The sequence below is a fragment of the Panulirus ornatus genome, chromosome 9, assembly GCF_036320965.1.
Source record: "Panulirus ornatus isolate Po-2019 chromosome 9, ASM3632096v1, whole genome shotgun sequence".
NCBI classification, from domain to species: domain Eukaryota; kingdom Metazoa; phylum Arthropoda; class Malacostraca; order Decapoda; family Palinuridae; genus Panulirus; species Panulirus ornatus.
This window is the reverse complement of record NC_092232.1, coordinates 49078535-49101490: the sequence shown is the minus strand read 5'-3', so window position 1 is coordinate 49101490 and position 22956 is coordinate 49078535. Positions and strand designations below refer to the sequence as shown.

Here is a 22956-nt window from a genome sequence, read left to right as displayed (position 1 = left end):
TTGGGATGTGAATTTGATTGGAGAAAGCTTGGAGGACGCGAAGTGTTTTAGATATCTGGGAGTGGACTTGACAGTGAATGGAACCTTGGAAGTGGAAATGAGTCCTAGGGTGGGGGAGGGAACAAAGGTTCTGGGAGCAATGAAGAATGTGTGGAAGGAGAGAACATAATGTCAGAGAACAAAAATGGGTATGTTTAAAGGAATAGGTAGTTCCAACAATATTATATAGTTGCGAGGTATGGGCTAAAGATAGGGTTTTACGGAGGAGGGTGGATGTGCTGGAAATGAAATCTTTAAGAACAATGTGTCGTGAGGTGGTTTCATCAAGTAAGGACAAAACTTCTGGGGTAAACCATAGATAGGACTCCACATGGCGCCCAAGCTACGTCTCTTCGTTGTATATCAGCTGACTTATATTTCTTTCTTGTATCTCCCTTGATGATGTGATTGTTACACGAAAGTGTACTTGGGAACTTATCGTTTCATTTTCCCCCGTAGACTCAGGAATATACTCGATCGCGCAAAATTGTAATCCTTTCCAATCATATATATATATATATATATATATATATATATATATATATATATATATATATATATATATATATATATATATATATATATATATATATAAAGCGATGTTCCAAACGCACTTTCGTGTAATAATGATCACATCGTCAGGGGAGATACAAGAATGAGAAGACGTAGAACAGTCAGTTAATATACAAGGAAGAGACGTAGCTATGACGCCATTGATAAACAAGTGTTACAGGATGGTGGTGGTCGTGTCTGTCACTACCAACCCGAACACCACCATCCAGGTGTGAGAAAGTCCTTCCTCAGCGACGGGCCATGTTCCTCCGGGGTTAATTCAGTTTGCATGAGCACGAGAGCCAGTTCGTGCATCAGTCCATGTTCAACAAAAGCCCACGTTTCCCCGGGGTCATGTCGGCTCGTACGTGCAATATTCATATGTAGGGCGGCACGACCGTTGTTCATCTATGGTACAGCACACTTGTTTCCGTCCCAGAAGGATGATGAAGGGTTTGAAGCCCTCACGTTCTCCAATCTCAATGATTTAAAGCAAATCATCTCCCACTCTCCTAATGATCTCGATCTAGTTTCACCTTTAGTCTATCCCGCTGTAACTACACAATCTCGTCCCCAATTCGTTCATCTGATCACTCAAAAATGCATACATTTGAACGGTATCTCTACCCCCCAAATACCCCTTCTAAGTGTTAATACTGACACCTCAACAAAGCTGACTGAAGTGACTAAAGTCACTTCTTCATGTGTGGATGAATGGAACCGAACGACCGGGGACATGGTTAATGCAGACAATATACATAGATGCAGGAGCTGTATTATAGAAAATAATGTCCCATGAGTGTGAAGCTTCCTCTTCATACGGTACAAATAGATAGTTAACACTACAAATAGATAATCATAATATATCACCCAGGATGTAACGTTATCACCGCTTGGAGTTGCTCTTGGCATTTACGTCTGTCATATCTGTTGTTACCAATTTTATTTCTCCTTTTTCTTGGTTGTCTATTAATCTTTTATGATGTTAAGTGGCATAAGAGAAAGAGAGATTTTCAACCGTATTATTCGGGTATTCAATATGTCTATAGGAGTGAACCAAAGCAAAATATTCTTCTCTTTTTAAATCCTGACGTTATCCCACCAGTTCACATGAAGATAATTCAAGTCATTAGGATAGTCTATTCTGTAATTAGCCAAGACATATAAACTTTGGTGAATTACGGCTTAATGCCAGAGTTTTGTCATACGAGAATTTGAGCTCGGGCAGCCACCGTTCAAAATAGCCAGCAAATAACTAAGCCTTAAGCCCAGACCAACGCACGGAACAGCCAGCGAACACGTCGAGCGAATTTGCTAAAAAAAATATGTACTAAAACATTTCTGTGGCTGTGAATGCAAGGCTGACAAATATAAACAATGGGCAATTTATATATATTTTTATGATCATAAACTGGCATAGTAATGGGTAGAATTGGATGGTGTTTGGTAGAATGAGGGGTTAGATGATGTAAGAGGTGGGCGGAGATGTGGTCGGGTCAACAGGGATGTACATCCTAATCACCTACCTTCCTAAGAGCAGATTTAAGGAAGAAATACCACGCTCATAATGATCTCTACTGAAACAAAACCACGTTCAAACAGCGCACGGGAAGGACAAGTAAGGTTTTGACTGACTATTTGGAACAAAAAAGAAAAAAAACTTAGAAATCTAACCCAGTTTGACGTCAAGATGCAGTAGTAACTTAATCGAGATTAATTGTATAGGTTCATCACATTTAATACAACTGTATACCACTACTGGTATGTAGTGGTACATGCTACTGGTATGTAGTGGTACATGCTACTGGTATGTAGTGGTACATGCCACTGGTATGTAGTGGTACATGCTACTGGTATGTAGTGGTACGTGCTACTGGTATGTAGTGGTACATGCTACTGGTATGTAGTGGTACATGCTACTGGTATGTAGTGGTACATGCCACTGGTATGTAGTGGTACATGCTACTGGTATGTAGTGGTACATGCTACTGGTATGTAGTGGTACGTGCTACTGGTATGTAGTGGTACATGCTACTGGTATGTAGTGGTACATGCTACTGGTATGTAGTGGTACATGCCACTGGTATGTAGTGGTACATGCTACTGGTATGTAGTGGTACATGCTACTGGTATGTAGTGGTACGTGCTACTGGTATGTAGTGGTACATGCTACTGGTATGTAGTGGTACATGCTACTGGTATGTAGTGGTACATGCTACTGGTATGTAGTGGTACATGCTACTGGTATGTAGTGGTACGTGCTACTGGTATGTAGTGGTACATGCTACTGGTATGTAGTGGTACATGCTACTGGTATGTAGTGGTACATGCCACTGGTATGTAGTGGTACATGCTACTGGTATGTAGTGGTACGTGCTACTGGTATGTAGTGGTACATGCTACTGGTATGTAGTGGTACATGCTACTGGTATGTAGTGGTACATGCTACTGGTATGCAGTGGTGCATGCTGCTGGTATGTAGTGGTATATGCTACTGGTATGTAGTGGTACATGCAACTGGTATGTAGTGGTGCTGGTATGTAGTGGTACGTGCTGCTGGTATGTAGTGATACGTGCTACTAGTGTGTGTTGTTACATGCTACTGGTATGTAGTGGTACATGCTACTGGTATGTAGTGGTACGTGCTACTGGTGTGTAGTGGTACATGCTACTGTTATGTAGTGGTACGTGCTACTGGTATGTGTTGTTACATGCTACTGGTATGTAGTGGTACATGCTACTGGTATGTAGTGGTACATGCTACTGGTATGTAGTAGTACATGCTACTGGTATGTAGTGGTACATGCTACTGGTATGTAGGGATACATGCTACTGGTATGTAGTGGTACGTGCTACTGGTATGTAGTGGTACGTGCTACTGGTATGTAGTGGTACGTGCTACTGGTATGTAGTGGTACGTGCTACTGTTATGTAGTGGTACGTGCTACTGGTATGTGTTGTTACATGCTACTGGTATGTAGTGGTACATGCTACTGGTATGTAGTGGTACATGCTGCTGGTATGTAGGGATACATGCTACTGGTATGTAGTGGTACGTGCTACTGGTATGTAGTGGTACGTGGTACTGGTATGTAGTGGTACGTGCTACTGGTGTGTAGTGGTGCGTGCTACTGGTGTGTAGTGGTACGTGCTACTGGTATGTAGTGGTACGTGCTACTGGTATGTAGTGGTACGTGCTACTGGTATGTAGTGGTACGTGCTACTGGTATGTAGTGGTACGTGCTACTGGTGTGTAGTGGTACATGCTACTTGTATGTAGTGGTATGTGCTACCGGTATGTAGTGGTACATGCTACTGGTATGTAGTGGTACATGCTACTGGTATGTAGTGGTACGTGCTACTGGTATGTAGTGGTACGTGCTACTGGTATGTAGTGGTACGTGCTACTGGTATGTAGTGGTACATGCTACTGGTGTGTAGTGGTACATGCTACTGGTATGTAGTGGTACGTGCTACTGGTATGTAGTGGTATGTGCTGCTGGTGTGTAGTGGTACATGCCACTGCTATGTAGTGGTATATTGTGCTGGTATGTAGTGGTATGAGCTACTGGTATGTAGTGGTACGTGCTACTGGTATGTAGTGGTATGTGCTACTGGTATGCAGTGGTGCATGCTGCTGGTATGTAGTGGTATATGCTACTGGTATGTAGTGGTACATGCTACTGGTATGTAGTGGTGCATGCTACTGGTATGCAGTGGTGCATGCTGCTGGTATGTAGTGGTATATGCTACTGGTATGTAGTGGTACATGCTACTGGTATGTAGTGGTACGTGCCACTGGCATATAGTTGTACATGCTGCTGGTATTTAGTGGTATAATGCTGCAGAGATTTCAGTAGGCTCCTCTTGGTACAATAAATCAGTCAGATAGTTAGAGATTAACAGAGACATCGACTGATGTCAGCTGTCATTTTCTAAGAGAACATCAGTTGATGATAGGTACTGTGAGGCACTAAAAGCTAAGAAGTGGCATGGCTTAGCTAGTTATGGAGGCTCTATTGCTGTGACCAACCCTGTAAGGGAGTTCCAGTTGAAACAGGCATCAAATATATAGACAGATAGATAGATGGCTGCTTTGTAAGGGTTGAATAACTTATTTTTGATTATGGTAAATGGTTTCTAATGCGGTATGCTTAACAAAAGTCATCTGTTATTTGCTTGTATGTTACATCATTATAATATCTTGGCCTTGAGGTGTCTGTAATGCGCATTGCTTTTAAAACAGTAGCATTTAGTTTGCGTTATAATCATGTATAGAATTATTCAGATTTAAGATAAAATCTATGAGTGGTAAATTGGTTATACTGAGTTGAAAACATCGGGTACTAACACAGTTTAATGTTAGTAATAAAGTTAAAAGCATCTAAAGAAGGAATAGAATTTTATTTTGAGTAACTGCAGTGCCTTTAAACTTCCAGGTAGACATCCGAGAAGATGAAGACCAAGGGGTCAAATTGTCTGAAATTACTGAGCTTCTTGTTGCTGCTGGTTACTTCAGAGCTCGAATCAAAGGACTTTCTCCATTTGACAAGGTTAAGAATAATTCTCTCTCTCATAGACACAATTTACTTATGGGCAGAAGTGTACCTCTTGGAATTTAATGAATGATATGCATGCAAACGAGAGAGACTTGGATGTAGATGTACTTTATTGAGTGGGGCAGCTGGTGCGATGTCTAATCATTCTGTGGTTGAGGCAAGGGTGAAGGTTTGTGAATTTTTTGGGATATAGGTTATGTTATGGATGAGATGAGGGTGATGAAAGCAACTGAGGTTGAAAAGGAGCCTTGTGTGAAGAAATAACCTGAGAGAATGAGTTTAGAATGGCAAAAGATCAGAGTTAATGAAGCTAGATCCTTTGCATCAAAATTGCCAATACACTCTCTCACATGCTCCCAAAACAAGTAATTGCCTCTCATAATTTTTTTTCTCATGGCCAGGTGCATAGGTACTAATAATCACCAATCACTCGCAGTTCACTTTAATTTTTAACCCCATCAGCCTGAAGCTCACTTCCCTACACTCTTTCACACATTCCCACAACTTTTGCTTCAGCAGTACTTCTAGCCCTTAGTTCTTGTCCTTACACCGTCCCCTGACATTACCTCTAAGACATACCCAAACCATTCTTACCCTTTACCCATGAGTTTTGTTGTACTCAAAGCCAGACCATCTAGGTTCCTTTCCCCAGATGTATTACCTCTTTCTCCTTTCTTATATTGGTTACAGCCACACCCATTAAGACACCCCAGTTTGAGCCTTTGAGGAGGTTGAGCACTACTCATTTAGCTTCTGTTGTTCCATCTTTTAGAAATTGAAGTGTGATATGGGGAGAGGGTTTCTGGCACTCTGCTTTCACCTCCCCCATACGTCACCAACATTCCCCAAATGAGTGAGGTTGTGTCAGCAACAGATGACAGAGCTTTAGAGGAAAGATTCCACTCTAGGCTCTCTTGCTTTGTTCCTTTTTTGGAAAGTAATATGTGAAGGGAGGATTTCCAACCATCCGTTCCTGCCTCTTTTGGTTGCCTTGTACAACATGCAGGGAATACAAAGGCAGTATTCTTTCTCCCCTATCCCAAGGGATATATGTATATTTATTTATTTTATTATACTTTGTCGCTGTCTCCCGCGTTAGCGAGGTAGCGCAAGGAAACAGATGAAAGAATGGCCCAACCCACCCACATACACATGTATATACATACACGTCCACACCCAGCATATATACATACCTATACATCTCAGTGTATACATATATATATACGCACGCAGACATATACATATATACACATGTACATACTTCATACTTGCTGCCTTTATTCATTCCCGTCGCCACCCCGCCACACATGAGATGACAACCCCCTCCCCCACACATGTGCAAGGAAGCGCTAAGAAAAGACAACAATGGCCACATTCGTTCACACTCAGTCTCTAGCTGTCATGTATAATGCACCAACACCACAGCTCCCTTTCCACATCCAGGCCCCACATAACTCCATGGTTTACCTCAGACGCTTCATATGCCCTGGTTCAATACATTGACAGCATGTCGACCCCAGTTTACCACATCGTTCCAATTCACTCTATTCCTTGCATGCCTTTCACCCTCCTGCATGTTCAGGCCTTAATCGCTCAAAATCTTTTTCACTCCATCCTTCCACCTCCAATTTGGTCTCCTACTTCTCCTCGTTCCCTCCACCTCTGACACATATATCCTCTTTGTCAATCTTTCCTCATTCATTCTCTCTATGTGACCAAACCATTTCAATACACCCTCTTCTGTTCTGTCAACCACACTCTTTTTATTACCTTACATCTCTCTTACCCTTTTATTACTTATTCAATCAAACCACCTCACACCACTTATTGTCCTCAGACATTTCATTTCCAATACATCCACCCTCCTCCTTTTATATATATTATTTATTTATTTATTTTGCTTTGTCGCTGTCTCCCACGTTTGTGAGGTAGCGCAAGGAAACAGACGAAAGAAATGGCCCAACCCACCCCCATACACATGTATATACATACACGTCCACACACGCAAATATGCATACCTATACATCTCAATGTACACATATATATACACACACAGACATATACATATATACACATGTACATAATTCATACTGTCTGCCTTTATTTATTCTCATCGCCACCTCGCCACACATGGAATAACATCCCCTTCCCCCCTCATGTGTTCGAGGTAGCACTAGGAAAAGACAACTAAGGCTCCATTCGTTCACACTCAGTCTCCAGCTGTCGTGTAATAATGCCCGAAACCACAGCTCCCTTTCCACATCCAGGCTCCACAGAACTTTCCATGGTTTACCCCAGACGCTTCACATGCCCTGATTCAATCCATTGACAGCATGTCGACCCCGGTATACTACATCGATCCAATTCACTCTATTCCTTGCCTGCCTTTCACCCTCCTGCATGTTCAGGCCCCGATCACTCAAAATCTTTTTCACTCCATCTTTCCACCTCCAATTTGGTCTCCCACTTCTCCTCGTTCCCTCCACCTCCGACACATATATCCTCTTGGTCAATCTTTCCTCACTCATTCTCTCCATGTGCCCAAACCATTTCAAAACATCCTCTTCTGCTCTCTCAACCACGCTATCTTTATTTCCACACATCTCTCTTACCCTTACATTACTTACTCAATCAAACCACCTCACACCACATATTGTCCTCAAACATCTCATTTCCAGCACATCCACCCTCCTGCGCACAACTCTATCCATAGCCCATGCCTCGCAACCATACAACATTGTTGGAACCACTATTCCTTCAAACATACCCATTTTTGCTTTCCGAGATATGTTCTCGACTTCCACACATTCTTCAAGGCTCCCAGGATTTTCGCCCCCTCCCCCACCCTATGATTTACTTCCGCTTCCATATATTATCCCTGGGAATAGGAGAGAAAGAATGCTTCCCATGTATTCCCTGTGTGTCGTAGAAGGTAACTAAAAGGGTGGGAGTGGGGGGCTGGAAATATATATGCAGTCACTGTCAAAGGCTTGGCCAAAATTAGAATATGAAGATGATTATGAAAGGGAAAAAGATGAGACAAGAAAAAATATGAATTTTTGGGAAGTGAGAAACCTTTCTATTAAAATGTTCCAAGTTGTAGGTATTAGGAAAGACATGAGAGGGTAGAGGGTTTCAAAGCTTTTAGTTGAAGGGAAAGAAACAGTTCTCAAAACAGTGCACCTGTGAGTTGCCAATGGCTGTACAGTAATAATGTGTTGCAGCAGCTTTCTGAGTACGGTGTTACCTAGCTAGTGTTGAGGGCACACAAGTAGAAAGCTCATGGGAGCACAAATCAAAGTAATGCTTATAGAAGAGGAAGAGTGAACCAGTGTTGCAGCATTGGGCAAGTGGGTCGAGTTTTGAAGTTAGCTTGAGGGAGTTTATAAGTCGGACTGCTTTTGACTTGACTATTTCAAGTAAGTATGCAGAGCTAGAATCATGCCAGATGTGAGAGCAGTACTCTGTTCAAGGACTAATCAGTCTTTGTATAAATAGAGCAACTGTTTGGGGAAAAGCAGTTTTGACATGTACACAGGACTCCCAGTTCCTTAGAGGCAGCCTTAGCTATTTTTTTAGTTTGGGGTTTATAAGAAAGAGTGTCTGTTTCCCAAATACAAAATATGTTTATTGAGTCAAGAGATGGAATTACAGAACTATCAAAGGAGAGAAGAAAGCTGTGAGTTTTTGATTGAGAGATGGGTAGAAACTGGCTCTTTGAGGCACTGAACTTAAGCAGATTTCTTGTTCCCCACTAAGATATCCTGTCCAGAACTGAGTTTGTTGAGGAAGTTTTGTTGAGACGTGATGCAGATCAAGTTTGAGAAGAAGGAGCAGAATTGAAGGGTGTGGAGGAATGCAGTGCTGAGTTGTCAGCATGTGAGTGCATTTGGTTATTTGTGGCAGAGAGGAAATCATTGCAAAACATGAGAAAAAGTTTAGAGGACAGAACAGAACCTTAAGGAACACTGCTGTCGATGGAGAAGGGGGGGGGGGGCAGATCAGTCAGCAACGTCAGAGGTAGATCGGCCAGAGTAAGCTAGATATGAAGAAGCAAGGTAAGGGAGGAAGGCCAAAACAGGGAGCTTAGAGATGAGACCCTGTTGCCATACCCAGTCAAAAGCTTTGGATATGTCAAGGGCAACCACATATGATTCCCCAAAATGTTTCAGCGATGATGACAGACATAAGTAAGATTAGGAGAGAATATCACGAGTGGACCTTGCCTTACATAAGCTATACTAATGATCAGAGAAAAGACTGTGAGATTCAAGATGTCTGATGATATGGGAGATGAAGAGGGATTCAAAGACTTTGGAAATGGTGTATGTTGAAGGAACAGATGGTAGTTTAAGGGGTTAGAATGATCTCCTTTTAGGAATGGAATGTACCAATGCATGCTTCCAAGAAGGAAAAGTTGTGAAATGGAATACACAAGCAAGTATGGGTGCAAGTTCAGAGGCACACTCAGTACACCAGGATGGATGCCATCAGGACCGTAAGCTTTGCTTGTGTACAGAGAAAGAAGCATTTTTCTGAAAGTTTGAAAAGAGATTACAGAGAAAGGTTTAGGTTTAGCAAGAAGAGCATTAGATAATGTACTTGCTGTGATTACAGGCAGTGATAAATATTGAATGGATAGCAGAGGAAAGAGAGTGTTTCCAAGCCTTATATGCCTGATCCTTTGCCTGAATAGGCATCAGAACAGGAATGGATGAAGCATGGATTGGCGGAAGAGGGGATAAGTGTTTCTATTCCTGCTACAATAACCTCTGCCATGTGTTTGGTGGAGACAGAACCATCACCACATAAGAGACAGTAATTTATCCAAGGAAATTCAGAAAAGAATTTCCATAGCTTATTCCAGTCAGCTTTGTTGAGATGCCAATATTTATGCTTAGAAGTGGCTGCTGGAGGGTGAGATGCCATTAAGATTGATTCATTTGAGAGTATAATCAAGTAAAGCAATTGGGTGTAAGATTGTTTGATTACAGTTGGAGGTGATAAACAGATCCAGAATATTAGGAGAGTGACCACAGCAATCAGGAATATGGGTAAGATGGGAGACAATTTGCCTAAGATCATTGAGAACGGAGAGCGAGAGGGCTTCAATCCCCCACCATCCTTATGGAGGAATTCATCCATTCCCTAAAGCAAATGTCGACATCCCCAAAGTAGAGGATCTCTGCCTGTGGGTGTGAGGATGCCACAGTCTTACAGCAGGCATTTAGATAGTCAAAGAAAGATATAAGATTTGTAGAATTAAGAGAACGATAGGCAAAACAGAGGAAAAGTGTCATAGTTGGGAGACAGACCTTGAGCCACATAACATTACAGTTTGGGACTCAAGGTCCTTGGGGCATGCAACAGGTGTGATGATGTTGGAATATGCACTGACACCACCTTTGAATTGGAATTGTGAATGAAAATTGTCATTTGATAGCTGGATCTTAGACAGAAGTAATATATTAGATGAGGTACTAGACATATGGTGCTCAATAGAAGAAAGGTTACTAGAGGGACCGCGAATGTTGGTGCTGTGAATAGAAAAAGAAGGTCTGTCGGAGAGGGAAAGGTAGGGGAAGGGGCCAGTACTACCACTGTCTGAGTTCTCCCTCTCATTGATTATAGGGTCAGGTATGAACCTGGAGAGCATTTGATAAACATTATAATACATTACCTAAACTTACATAGGACATTTTGACATCATTACATTTGTAGATTACTTAAATATAGGTAAAAAACAAAGTAAAAAGAGGAAGAAGAGATAAGGGAATCACTAGTTGGATGGTGGCCTCCAGTTGATTGTTATTTGTGTGTGTGTGTGTGTGTGTGTGTGGGTGGGTGTGTGTGAAGCTTCAGCCAGCCATTGCATGGGAGCATTACTTTGTGGGACTTTAGTGCCATTACTTAATTTAGATTGTTCTTTTTTGACAGCTGAGGACTATAGTTCTATTTGTTTGTGAGAGGGAATAGTGTTTATTTCACCTTTAGTTATAATTGTCCAAAAAGCCAAAAAGCTCTGTGATTTAGTAGGGTACAGCATGAATACCTGAAGGTCATTCATGCTAGCCTTCTTTCTTGTATACATTTAGTGCTTTGATATTTCAACCTCATCCTGCCTTTATCCCTCAGTTCACTTAAAAGAATTCTTAACATTTCTACCCTCACGGATTTGCTACTTATCTTCAAGCCACGTCTTTTCACACTCATTTTCTGCCTATGTTTGTACCATATCTTATGCCCATGCAACCTTAGAATGACTTAAAGCACAGCATTAGACTTTCCTAAAGTTTCTTTAATATCATGTAATTTTTCTCATTTTGCACTTCAGATTGTTGGTGGAATGACGTGGTGTATAGAGACATGCAGCTTTGATGTGGATGTTGATTTGCTTTTCCATGAGAACCTCACCATTGGACAGAAAATGTTAGTTCTTGGAAGTTATGATATTGTGAAATATTCTTTATTCTTTTCCCAAAATTAATGATTACAGCAAATGAATAATTTCGTATACTACATTACATATTTTGCCCTTATAGTAAAATATTTTCATTAGTTTTTTAGAAGCATAAGGTGATTTGGTTACCTTTGTGATATTAAAGGGCATTTTGATAGTGGAGCCTTCTCTAAGACGGAAATAGTTTAGTATATATTTGATAGGTATCTAAGTTTTACCTTGATATAAATTCATGTAAGTGTGGGTGAGTGTGTCTGCAGTTTTGATGCAAGAGACCAGGTGTTAGTGTTGGATGGTTTAAATGTGAATGTGAGTAATGTGGCACTTGAGGGAAAAATTAGAGGCATGGGGTATCATTAATGGAAATGGTGAACAGCCTGTGGAGTTGTATATTGAAAAGGACAGTGATTGGGAATACGTGGTTTAAAAGAAGGACATACATGAGAATATGTGGGTGAGTAGGGAAGATGTTACATGGGCATTATTACATGACATAGTAAATGGTAGGCTTGTTGAAGAGAAACAGCATTACCTGGTTGAGATGAGGGTGAGGATTTGGTAGAGGTGTTCAGAAAAGAGGAAATGCTATGGGTGAGAAGAGGGTGGTGAAAGTGGACTTACAGATTTGTGTGAAGAAATACCAGGAGAGATTAGATATGGGTTGATAAAAGGTGAGAGTAAACAAAGCTAGGTGAGTGGGTAAGGAATATTAGATGCTTAGGGAAACAGGGCTTGCATGGGTAAGAGAAGTGTGTGACATGCAGAGAGTAGGATGTGGTCAGGTGAGAAGGGATAGTGAGTCATGGGATGATGAAGTAAAGTTGATAGTAAAAGAGAAAAGAGATATGTTTGTTACAGGGAAGTAGTTTAAGTAATTGGGAGATGTACAAGAGGAAACAGGAGGAGGTTAAGAGGAAGATTCAGGGCCTGAAAATGATGGCAAATGAGAGTTGGGGTGAACAAGTATTAGGAAACTTTAGTAGGGAGATTGAGTTGTTTTGGAGAGGAGATTGTTCAAAAATAAGAGAACAAAACGTTGGTGAAGGGGGCAAATAGGGAAGTGGTAACTGGTAGAGATGAGGTGAAGAGGAATTGAAGCAAGTGATTTGAAGAATTGTTGAATTTGTTTGATGATGGTGACAGATTTAGGGTGTTTGATTTAGGGAGGTATGTGAAATGAGAGAGTCTTATGTCGAAAAGTGGTTTACTGGAAAGAGAAGAGGTGGTGAAAGCCTCATGAAAGATGAAATGTAGCCAGCTGGAGTGGATGGTATTGCAGTTGAATTTCTTAAGAAAGGGGGTGACTGTCTTATTCATTGGCTAGTAAGGATGTATGAATCATGTTGAGGTGCCTAAGGATTGGTGGAATGCATGTATAGTGCCAATGTATAAAGGCAAGGAACAAACTATTGAGTGTTCGAATTACAGATGTATAGATTTGTTGAGTGTACCTGGGAAGTTGTATGGGAGAGTAGTGATTAAGAGGGTGATAACATGCAAAGAGCATCAGACTAGGGAATGAAAAATGTGGTAATGGTAGAGAGTGTGTGGATCAGATGTTTGGTTTTGAAGAATGTGTGTGTGAGAAATAGAGAAACAGAAAGGTTTGCATGTGGTATTTATGGATCTAAAGTTTATGATACAAAGGAATTCCAATAGCAATAGACCACTGGGTCTTTCAAAGCTGTTTGTACCACTGGGTCTTTCAAAGCTGTTTGTGATGGTAGAAGATATCACAGACTCACAGAATAATGTGGTAAAAGTTAGAAAGCATACAGATAATTCTAAGAGAATAACCTGCAAGCTGTTAGTGTGACTAAGGGATCACAAATAATGCTGGCCGAGAACTTGAAGTGAAGTATTTATCAAGACATTTCTTAAATTTGTCTGTAGTATTAAACTTATCTATAGTACAGCTTTCAATTTCAACCCCTGTAATTGTCATATCACTCCATATATTAACAATCATGCAGAAGAAAATGTATTTTGCCTCATTCAAGGTAAAACATTTGCCCATGAGTTTGGATCCATTACTATGAGTGAAATCATACACATTAAGTCTTAAGTACCTTGATAGATCAAGATTATCAAAGCCTTTGATGATTTTGAATACTTGTATTCGATTTCTTCGCATGTTTTTCTTTTCTAAGCATATAGATTCATGTCGTTCAGTTGGCTCTCACAGGATTTGCTTCTCATCTCTGGAATCATCTTGGTGGCTTGATGTTGCAAGCTACCCATTCTTTCTCTGTCTTTTTGTTAGGTATTTTAACCAAAACTGAATGCAATATTCAAGATGGGGATGAACCACCTAATTGTAAAGAGTAAGGATGATTTCTCTGAAATTGAATTTGAAGGCCTAATTTATGAAGTCAAAAATTTAGCTCACTCTTTTCACTGCTTCTATGCACTGCTTCCTTGGTCACCGAAAATCATTATATCAGTCTTTTTTTTCTTCTTTTTTCGTATACCTTTTGCAGTTCAACAGAATTCATACTGTAGCTTGCCTTTTCATTTTCACTTCCAACATGTAAAACTGTACACTTAATGATACTGAAATTCATAAATCCCCTCTCCAGAGCTCTAACTGAAAGAATTGTACGAGCGTTGCGATCCATGAAGTGCCCTCACCGTTTAGAACCTCACCAGGTCCAGGGATTGAATGCCATACACATCTTTCCAGTAATCCAGGTATACTAGATAGTACCCAATTTTTTTTTCACTTTTACTACTTTGATTCATATTAAATATCTTTTCAGCACCTTGGTTACATTGTTATTAAAAGGAAAGAAATTTGAAAATTTTTGATGCAAAGGTTGACTTTTGTTAACTGATTGCCTTCTGGGATTATTCAGCATTTCTTTATGATTACTTGTTTACAAATAGAAATACAAGTGTGATCGCATGCATTAAAGAAATAGAATGTGTTTGAATGTAGAAGAATTTATTCGAAGCTCTAAAAAAAAGATGCAAAATGAATCTTATATTAGGGTATGTACTGTAAATAACAGTGAAGTAGAAAGAGTGCAGTATTCTAGAAAGTTGATGTTGTTCCATTTGCCGAATTCAAAGCTGGATGATGCTTTTCAAATTGTGATTATCTCCACAAAGTGAAATCATGAAAGCATCAGTAATCACCATTGCTCTGGAAAAGATTTGTTTAAGGATTCTTCATGGATATAACTATCAAACAAATGTGACAGTTGCCATGTGTTTGTACTTAAAGTAAGAATACAGAAAAATATGATTTTTACTTTAGCTGCTTGTAGAGTTGCTGACAAAAGTCTCTAAAGTCCATTGGTGAGTTCATGGCTCTCATATTAGAATCATGGTTGTATTAGAACTGCTGTGAATCTTGAGCCTGTGATTCACTATGAGTAAATCTAGGTGCCTTGCTCTGGTAATAGAGCTGTTCTGATGAGGGTGGAGGTGATGACAATGGGCTTATCAGTGCTACCTCATGCAGCCTAGCTGCATCCAATGTGCTGTGGAACTCCTGTGCAAGATGCATCCCTAATTGTTCTCAGTATTAGGCAAGTGGGCCAAAATTTGTTGATGGGTTTTTGCTACTCATATGCCTTCAAGACCTGATGGGTTCTTCATAACTGAAAGATCCTGTGACCTAGAGATAGTTTCTGTCATCTTTCAGTGATTCATTCCACCATTTTGCCAACTCCAACCTGGTTTTAATGCATTCCAGGTAGGTTAAGTTAGTTGTGTTCGGTTAGGCCAGTGTATATATTTGATTTACTAAAACCATGTTGGAAAATGTTGGAACCATCCCAAATAGATCTTTTTCACATGCTATAACCCATTGTGAAGTCTTACCAGAAAAGGAAGGTGAGTGAGACTGGGAACCAACAAGGCATTATAGACACCACAAGTGAGGTATTGGACAGCCTTCGTTGCTGCCTTAGTGTCTGTGGAAACCTCGTCCATTCTGGCCCTTTAAGGATTCAGGAGGTTTCTGATGCCCATGGAAGATGAACATCACATTCTACATCTATATCTGTGATTTCTTTTCCCTTATGGAACTCCCTCAAGGGGGTGGCCATGGTAATAGAGTCTCCATTACTAGTGAACTCCAGTGCAACTTCTTAACCTTTAGTGCCTCATTCTTAACAGGCCACTGGCAGAAGACAAGTCTAAAACATTGTTTGCAGAGGCTCCTACCTGTGTTCCTAGTGACTACTACTACTTAATGCTCCTGCCTAATTTTCCTTTCTACTACTTCAGCCTAATGTTTCTACTTAATGTTCCTATATAAATGTTCCTGCCTACTACTTTCTGTTGTTCCTAACATTTTGCCAAAAGGCAGGGCTAGCACATAGCACTCATCAAAGGAAAATCTAGTTACGAAGAATGAGCTGTGTAATGGACCCTTTTGATGATTATTTATGATGGATATCAGCTTACGCTCTAGTGTTTAGTCTCGATTTCCAGAAACCTTTTACGGGTAAAGCATCATTCAGCTACCTAGCTCTGTATTGTTGTGCTAGATAAGCAGAAAGTCTGTTACCTATGACTAGTGTCTATCTATCTATCTATCTATCTATCTTTAACTTTGATGCCTGTTCCCAACTGGAACTCCCTCAAGGGGATGGCCATGGCAGTAGAGTCTCTGTAATAGTGAACTCACATGCTACATCTTAGCCTTTATAACTCACCTTGGACAGGCCACCAGCAGAGGGCAACTCTGACACAGTGTTTGCAGAGGTTCCTGCTTAACGTTCTTATTTAGTACTTCTGTCTAATGCACTGCCTCTGTTCATTGGCTACCTACATGTGATTAGTGTGCACATAAATAAAAAAAAGTCTAGCTGAATGTGATGAGTTTCTCAGTCCTTGATCTGACCTTAAACAACTATTTCATGATGTGACACTCACAGAGAGAGGGATACCAGGTTTCCTGTCAAGATAGCAACCACTATTTTTTATAACAGTATAATCTGGAAATATATATTGTATAGGCATTAAACAAACCAAAAATCATGAAATGAATTAGTATTAACCACCAAATGTAGCAATTCTGCCTGAATGTTTTGAAACTCCTCAAAGATTATCATTTGGATCGTAATTCACTGGTAAGCCCTTAGCCGTCACCTCCACCCTCATCAGAACAGCTCTGTTACCAAACAAAGGCATGTATATTTAGTCACTATGAATCATAGGCTTGAGATTCACAGTAGTTCTATGATCATGATTCAAATGCGAGAGCCATGAGCTTGCCAATGGACCTTCAAGATTTTAGTCAGTGACTATACAAATAAGTAAAAATATGGAATAACAACGGATAGTCTGCTGCAGAGCTCACTGCAGTTGCTTTTCCACCTTTGTGTATTTCAGTGTATTTTCTAGCTTTCCTTTTCCAACCTCTTCATAAACTTGATACAGCAACCCACAGTTTCTTCACACATTAATGCTTAGAGCTGACTATTTATATGTATTAATGCTTGGAACTAACCAGTGGAACTTCTCCCCATATTACTCCAACCCACTCTCAGTTTCATTTTTAAACCCACATCCACTTATTTTTCTCTTGTTTCCACTCTTTACCCTGTCTCTTCTGATTTCATCTGTACTATAGAGGTTATCTCAACCTCTCTCATTTTTTACATGTCCTGACCAAAAAATACTAGATCAGACCATGATACAGAAAAATTATCATTCTTATAATGCAGTGAATGTAGAGAAAGATGTGGGTGGCCAGAGCTAGTTAATCTTTAACAGATATCTGGCAGATTCCTAAAATCTTAACTGAAAAGTCAACAGAATATTCTGAAAGTATTTTTTTTCTGTCAGTGGCTCGTGAAAAAGGCTCTGGAAACGAGAGAAGAATTTGGTGATGAGACCCGGAAGTTTTCACTTCTACAGTTCCACCACTACTGCTCAACTCCTGAAGAAGAAAAATTCAAAGAGACATTGGGAAAAGCCACCAAGACATTATCTGCAGTCCAGGTTGGTTTTTTAGGGAACTTGCTTGTGTACATTTTTATATCATTTAACCTTTCGCTGATGATGTGGGAGACTTCCAAACTATGTACTACGTATAGGGTTCTTTAATAGTAGTCTTACTCCTGTATTGAAAATATAAGCTATTTAGTAGTAGATTTACTGTAGTCAGGTAATGTAATGTGTCAGCTGAAATTTACTCATGGCATTTATTCTGCACTTAATACATGTATATAACATACACTATATTTTTCTCTCTGGGGTCCGTTTGTCCCATGAACTTAGAGATCTCCTGATCCACACACTTCTAGTTGGTCTCACACTGTACTTAGTACCTCCACCCAATACACTAGAAGCATCTCCCCTAAGACGTGCTTCACCCCTATCTTGGTTCTGCACACTGCTTGGCACACTCATGTTTGTATTTGCTCCATTACATCAGATCATAGGTAAGAATTTAATTCAATAATTCACTGTGCCTGTAATTTCACCAGAATCAGATTTCGAACCACACTTAGTTACTTTATGACCTAGACAAGAAATCATAGTCCTACTCAGTTCTGTCTTACAGTTGTTGAGATCATCCCTCTCAACAACAGTTTACTCACATTATTACTATTATTATCATTATTTAGTTCATCATTGTCTCCAGTACCGTAAACTGATAAATCATTTGCTATCATACAACTCCACTTAGACCTTCTTGGGTTGCATTCAACCTCTTCTGGAATATTTCACTACTCATAGCTAAGGCAAATGGTAATCTTGATTATACCTTCCTAGTGGTGTCTGAAATGCTAGTTAGATAGATTGATTTATCGCATAGTGCATACTTCCTGTAACCAGTCCTCGCATCAGACATTAAGAACAATCTAGTTGCTGAGAATCACTGTTAGTAGATGGCATGATAGAGTACTTGCCCCAGCTCTAACATATGGATGTGAAACCAGTATGTCAAGGCCCAAACAGCAGTTGAGATAGATAACTTATTATGAGAATTAAGAATTATTTTGGAAGCCTTTCACTTTAGCTTGCTGTTCATTAGATGGGGATTCTGTTTTTGAGAATCTTAAGTAACTTTATGCACATGATAAATACTTTGAAAATGAAAACTGAGTTAAAGATGATAATCTTATGAAAATATGTTCATCAGTCAGAGGGAAAATAAAGGTATTTGGAACAAATAAAGATGATGTTTCACATTTTGGCACTTCACTTTCAGTCTGCTTATGGTCCTAAACGAAGATGGCGAAGGAAGGCAGCAGTCCCTCTGGAATCTGCAAGTGTACGCGTACAGACCACATTGCTGGAGTATGGCCAGCTGAACTGTTTGGGACTTGGGAGCAAGGTAAAGAATTGTGTGACTTTTATCACTGATGGTTTTGAAAATTGTTATTGTTAGAATAGAGTGTGGTGAACATAAATTTACTAATCATCAACTACAACTAGGATTTCCTTCCCATCTCTTTGACATCAACTCACAAATGGCACGTGTCTACATGTTTACATGTGCATGATTATTCAAGCATATATATAATAACAGACTATAACTACATACATGCAAGTCTCTTATATTGGAAGCAACTGATCAGGCTAAAGGACTCAGCAGAAACTTATGGGATGAATATAAGATAAACAACAAACAGAATTGATAAGTTCAAAAGTACTGTCACAGTGTATGACACTACTATACATATAGTTCCAAAACCAGCATGATGAAATGGGGAAGATGACCAAGAGAGGGTTGAAATTGATAAAGCTGACACAAGCATACTGCTTAAAGGTCTTGACTCAGTGTAGTATTGGTGAGGATGGGGGTGGGGTGACATACCATTAGTGGACTGAACCAAGGCATGTGAAGTGGTTGGAGGAAAATTGGGAAGGTCTATAGGCCCTGGTTGTGGACACAGGCTGTGGTTTTGGTGCATTGCATGTGAAAACTAGAGATTGAGTATGAGTGAATGTGAACTTTTGTCTGTGGTTGGAGTCACCAATGTGAAAAAGAGAAAAAACGAGAGATGGATAACATATTTAGTGAATTTGGAATTAGGAGTATATAGATAAGGAATGAAGATATGATATAAAATCATGAGAGTGGATGAAGAATTTTTATGAAATGATTGTTAAGAACACTTGACAGATGATAGACTGGTCAATTAGATATACAGAAGTATAGTTGCAGGTATAAGAGGGAGAGTTAAAGTTATGTGGATGTGGATATAGTTAGAAATTGATTAGGCAGTAGTCATAATAGATAAAGATGCTATAGGAATGATTTGGAAGTGGATGTGATGGAGGCATTTTTATAGAAAGATGGTGTTAATTGAGATGCTAGTTGTACTTGACAGATTGATTTTGAATGCAGGGGGGAAAAAGTAAGAAACATGATAAATGCAGAAACTCATAATTAACTTTTGATATGCTGGACATTGAGGATGTGTATAAGTGATTTTTAAGGCTGTATGTGCTTGATCCAACCCCATGGAATCAGGAATGGCAGTATGATAACAGATAGATATACAGAAGTTTCTCTGTTATTTTATGCTCCAGCCAGTTACTTTAATGATAGTGTGTACTGGATATTACTCTACTAATTGTTGTGGTATGTGCTACATGCCATGGGATGAAGTTTAGTAGCTAGGTAAGGTAGGATGTTATTTGAAATGATATGAAGTGAGCTGCTTACACTGTCAAGCTAAGATTTTCATAATTAACTTTCCTTAACTGGTGGCTGTCACAATGAGACCAGTATAAAGTACATTCATTTCCAGGGCCTCCATACTTCATTCAGAGATAATGTTATTACCAACCTTAGATTACATTATAAGCCTGTTGACTGTACTGCCCTTTCAAGTCAATATCCATAAATTTAAGCTAAAAAAATTAGCCTCGGTGTTGTAGGTAACATTAAGCAAATAATTTTTGATTTTGGTGAGAACATGATGTAACAACTCTTATGAGTGCCACTCCCTCTCTGATGACTTTTTATCTCTCCTACAGGAAAGTGGTCAAGATGAAATCGACAAAGGCAGGAGTGAGGTAATTCCTTCATTGCTGAATATTTCTCTTATAGTTGTTTTGCTTAAGCTCATGTTATGGTCACTTTGTTATATAGAATTTAGCATCTATAGAAAATGCAGTGATATGATTTTTGAACATCAATGATAAGTATTTTATTTTAACCAGAAAGATGTATTTTGATTACCATTATTGATAATGTAGATTAATTTTATTAGGATTTGTAAAACATTTAGAGAATAGTTGAAAAATCATGTATTTATATCACTAGTGTTCTGGTTAAAGGTAACTTCATTTTGTTTATTATTTATTTATAATTGCCTCAGGACCAGTTTGTACGGAGTTTTTGGTGTTACCCTGTAAAAGCTTCTGCAGCCCAAGGGTGTGCTTTTTCTGGTAGCTATGAAAGTGAAACTACTTTGGAGTGAGAAGTTCTTTGATGAGACTGTACTCCCAGTGATACAACCTCACCAAAAGGTGACTTTTCACTATTGGTATGACTTCTTGCAGTCAGAGCCCAGTAAATGCCAAAGGCTACTTTATCAGTAATGGACAGAACATATTGAACATGTAAGAGATAACTCATTTGTAGAGGGTTTAGAATGTAGTTTTGACCCACAGAATGAGTTGTGACCATGAGGATTCTCCTCTTCTCTATGGTTAATCATATGAGGCTGTCAGATGCTCTTATACAATGAGGATATTAGATAGTGCCTTGTTCCACCATCATTAATTAGCTCACTCACGCTGTTGCAGCACATTGGTTGTCCATAGTTAAGAGGGTATTTGCTGATATGAGTTGCATTGTCTCACTTATTTTTCACCTGAATACACAGATGGTCATATTCTCTTACAAAACATTTACAGTGACATAAACTACATGTATTTTGAAGTATTTTTGAGAACTAAGGAGACGATGGTATTGTTTACTATGACATGGTGGGAACTTACTATGTGGTACTCAGTCTTTCACTACATTTTTAATATTGCCTGTTTTGTAGTTGTAGTATGAATGTACATATTTTGAATTTAGCTGAGGTAGTGTAACAAAGTTTAAATTACCCCTGGTGGAAGTGCCCAAAATTTTATGTAGAGAAATTTGACCAAGATCTGGATTCAAATATAAAAAAGATGATTATTAGGAAATGCCATTTCATTGTACTATGGAAAAGTTATTGAGAACTAGTGTAGGCAAGCAAGAAAACTTGAAATTCAGATAGGTGTTTTTTAGACAGGTTTTGGCCTTATGATTTCAGCCCCATGAACTAGACTAAACACCAATAAAGCATTCAAGTTAACCATTACCAGAGATTAGCTAATTGTAGAAGATTCAGAAGCAGAATATATCTGGCACTCAGTTGTAAATTTTAGTTTTGGACTACAGATTTCCTCTTCATGTAGGTGATATTGGATTATTTCAAATTAGGTCAGTGAGTTGGGGTTAATTGGTGACCCCTACCAGAACCACTTTGCCTTTCAACAAAAAAGGCACCTGTATCATGTATACAGTACAAGTACTGTAATCTAACTGGTTTTGTTTTGTTAATTTTATGTCTTATCTCATGAATTTTTTTTTTTATAAAAGTATGTTTCTTCATTGGAGTGTAGATTGTAAATGTTTTGTGCTGGCCTACTAATGTTGAGGACTAAAGTGTATCCTCAGATTATCTCGTGTTATTGTACTGAGAAGAAAGAGAGGCTATGTTGAGTCTAGTTACAAGAAAAATTTGAGTCAAGACCATTTATTTCTTATGTCTGGAAAGATTTGGTTCCTTATGATCCTAGAATTAGAATGGTCTTTAATTGGAGGAGTATCCAGTTACCTTTTGTGTGGGAATATTCAATGGATCCAGTTACTTGGCAAGGAATTCTTGCCTGTTGTTATTTCTCAGTTGAATGTTAGTCCACAGAAAGTCTTATTTGGACTGTACTCTAATTTACTTCTTTCTCAACCATCTGGCTGGTAGGAAGTCTCTTGAATTCAGATAGATGCTTGAGAAGGAGCTGTTTCATTTAGGATAAAAATGTGCTTTTCTTTATCTTGCAATGATAGCTTTCATATCCTAGGAAAGTTAAATTCTGGGCTCTACCAGGCCATTATGGACTGTCTTTAGGGTCCAACATTGAGTCATGGGTAATATCAATGTTACCTATAGTTATTGACATATTTATTGTCTCTATTAATTATCTACCTTAGTACTGAGGCATATCAAGGGGTAGGGGTTAATGTGGGGTAGTAGATGCCCCTTGAGCTGTGCAGTATACCATAAACTTACTCAGTAGTGATGATGGTAACCCTTCTAGAGTACAGACCTACCTTCACCTGGGACCACTCACCCACCTCTTTGCCAGCTTGCACACACACACACACACACA

General features: G+C 39.3%; 1 protein-coding gene across 2 annotated transcripts in view; it reads left to right on the top strand.

Annotated features, from left to right (window-relative positions):
- Positions 1–2037: 2037 nt before the first annotated feature.
- fidipidine (coiled-coil domain-containing protein 93) overlaps positions 2038–22956 on the top strand; it is a 42181-nt gene continuing 21262 nt past the window's right edge. For both annotated transcript variants that reach the window (XM_071665153.1, XM_071665152.1), the window contains exons 1-7: positions 2038–2209; positions 5031–5144; positions 11485–11579; positions 14190–14301; positions 17413–17568; positions 18785–18910; positions 20563–20601. In XM_071665153.1, the coding sequence (XP_071521254.1) occupies positions 2159–2209; positions 5031–5144; positions 11485–11579; positions 14190–14301; positions 17413–17568; positions 18785–18910; positions 20563–20601 (693 nt within the window). In that variant the 5' untranslated portion in view covers positions 2038–2158. The remainder of the gene's footprint in view (positions 2210–5030; positions 5145–11484; positions 11580–14189; positions 14302–17412; positions 17569–18784; positions 18911–20562; positions 20602–22956) is intronic.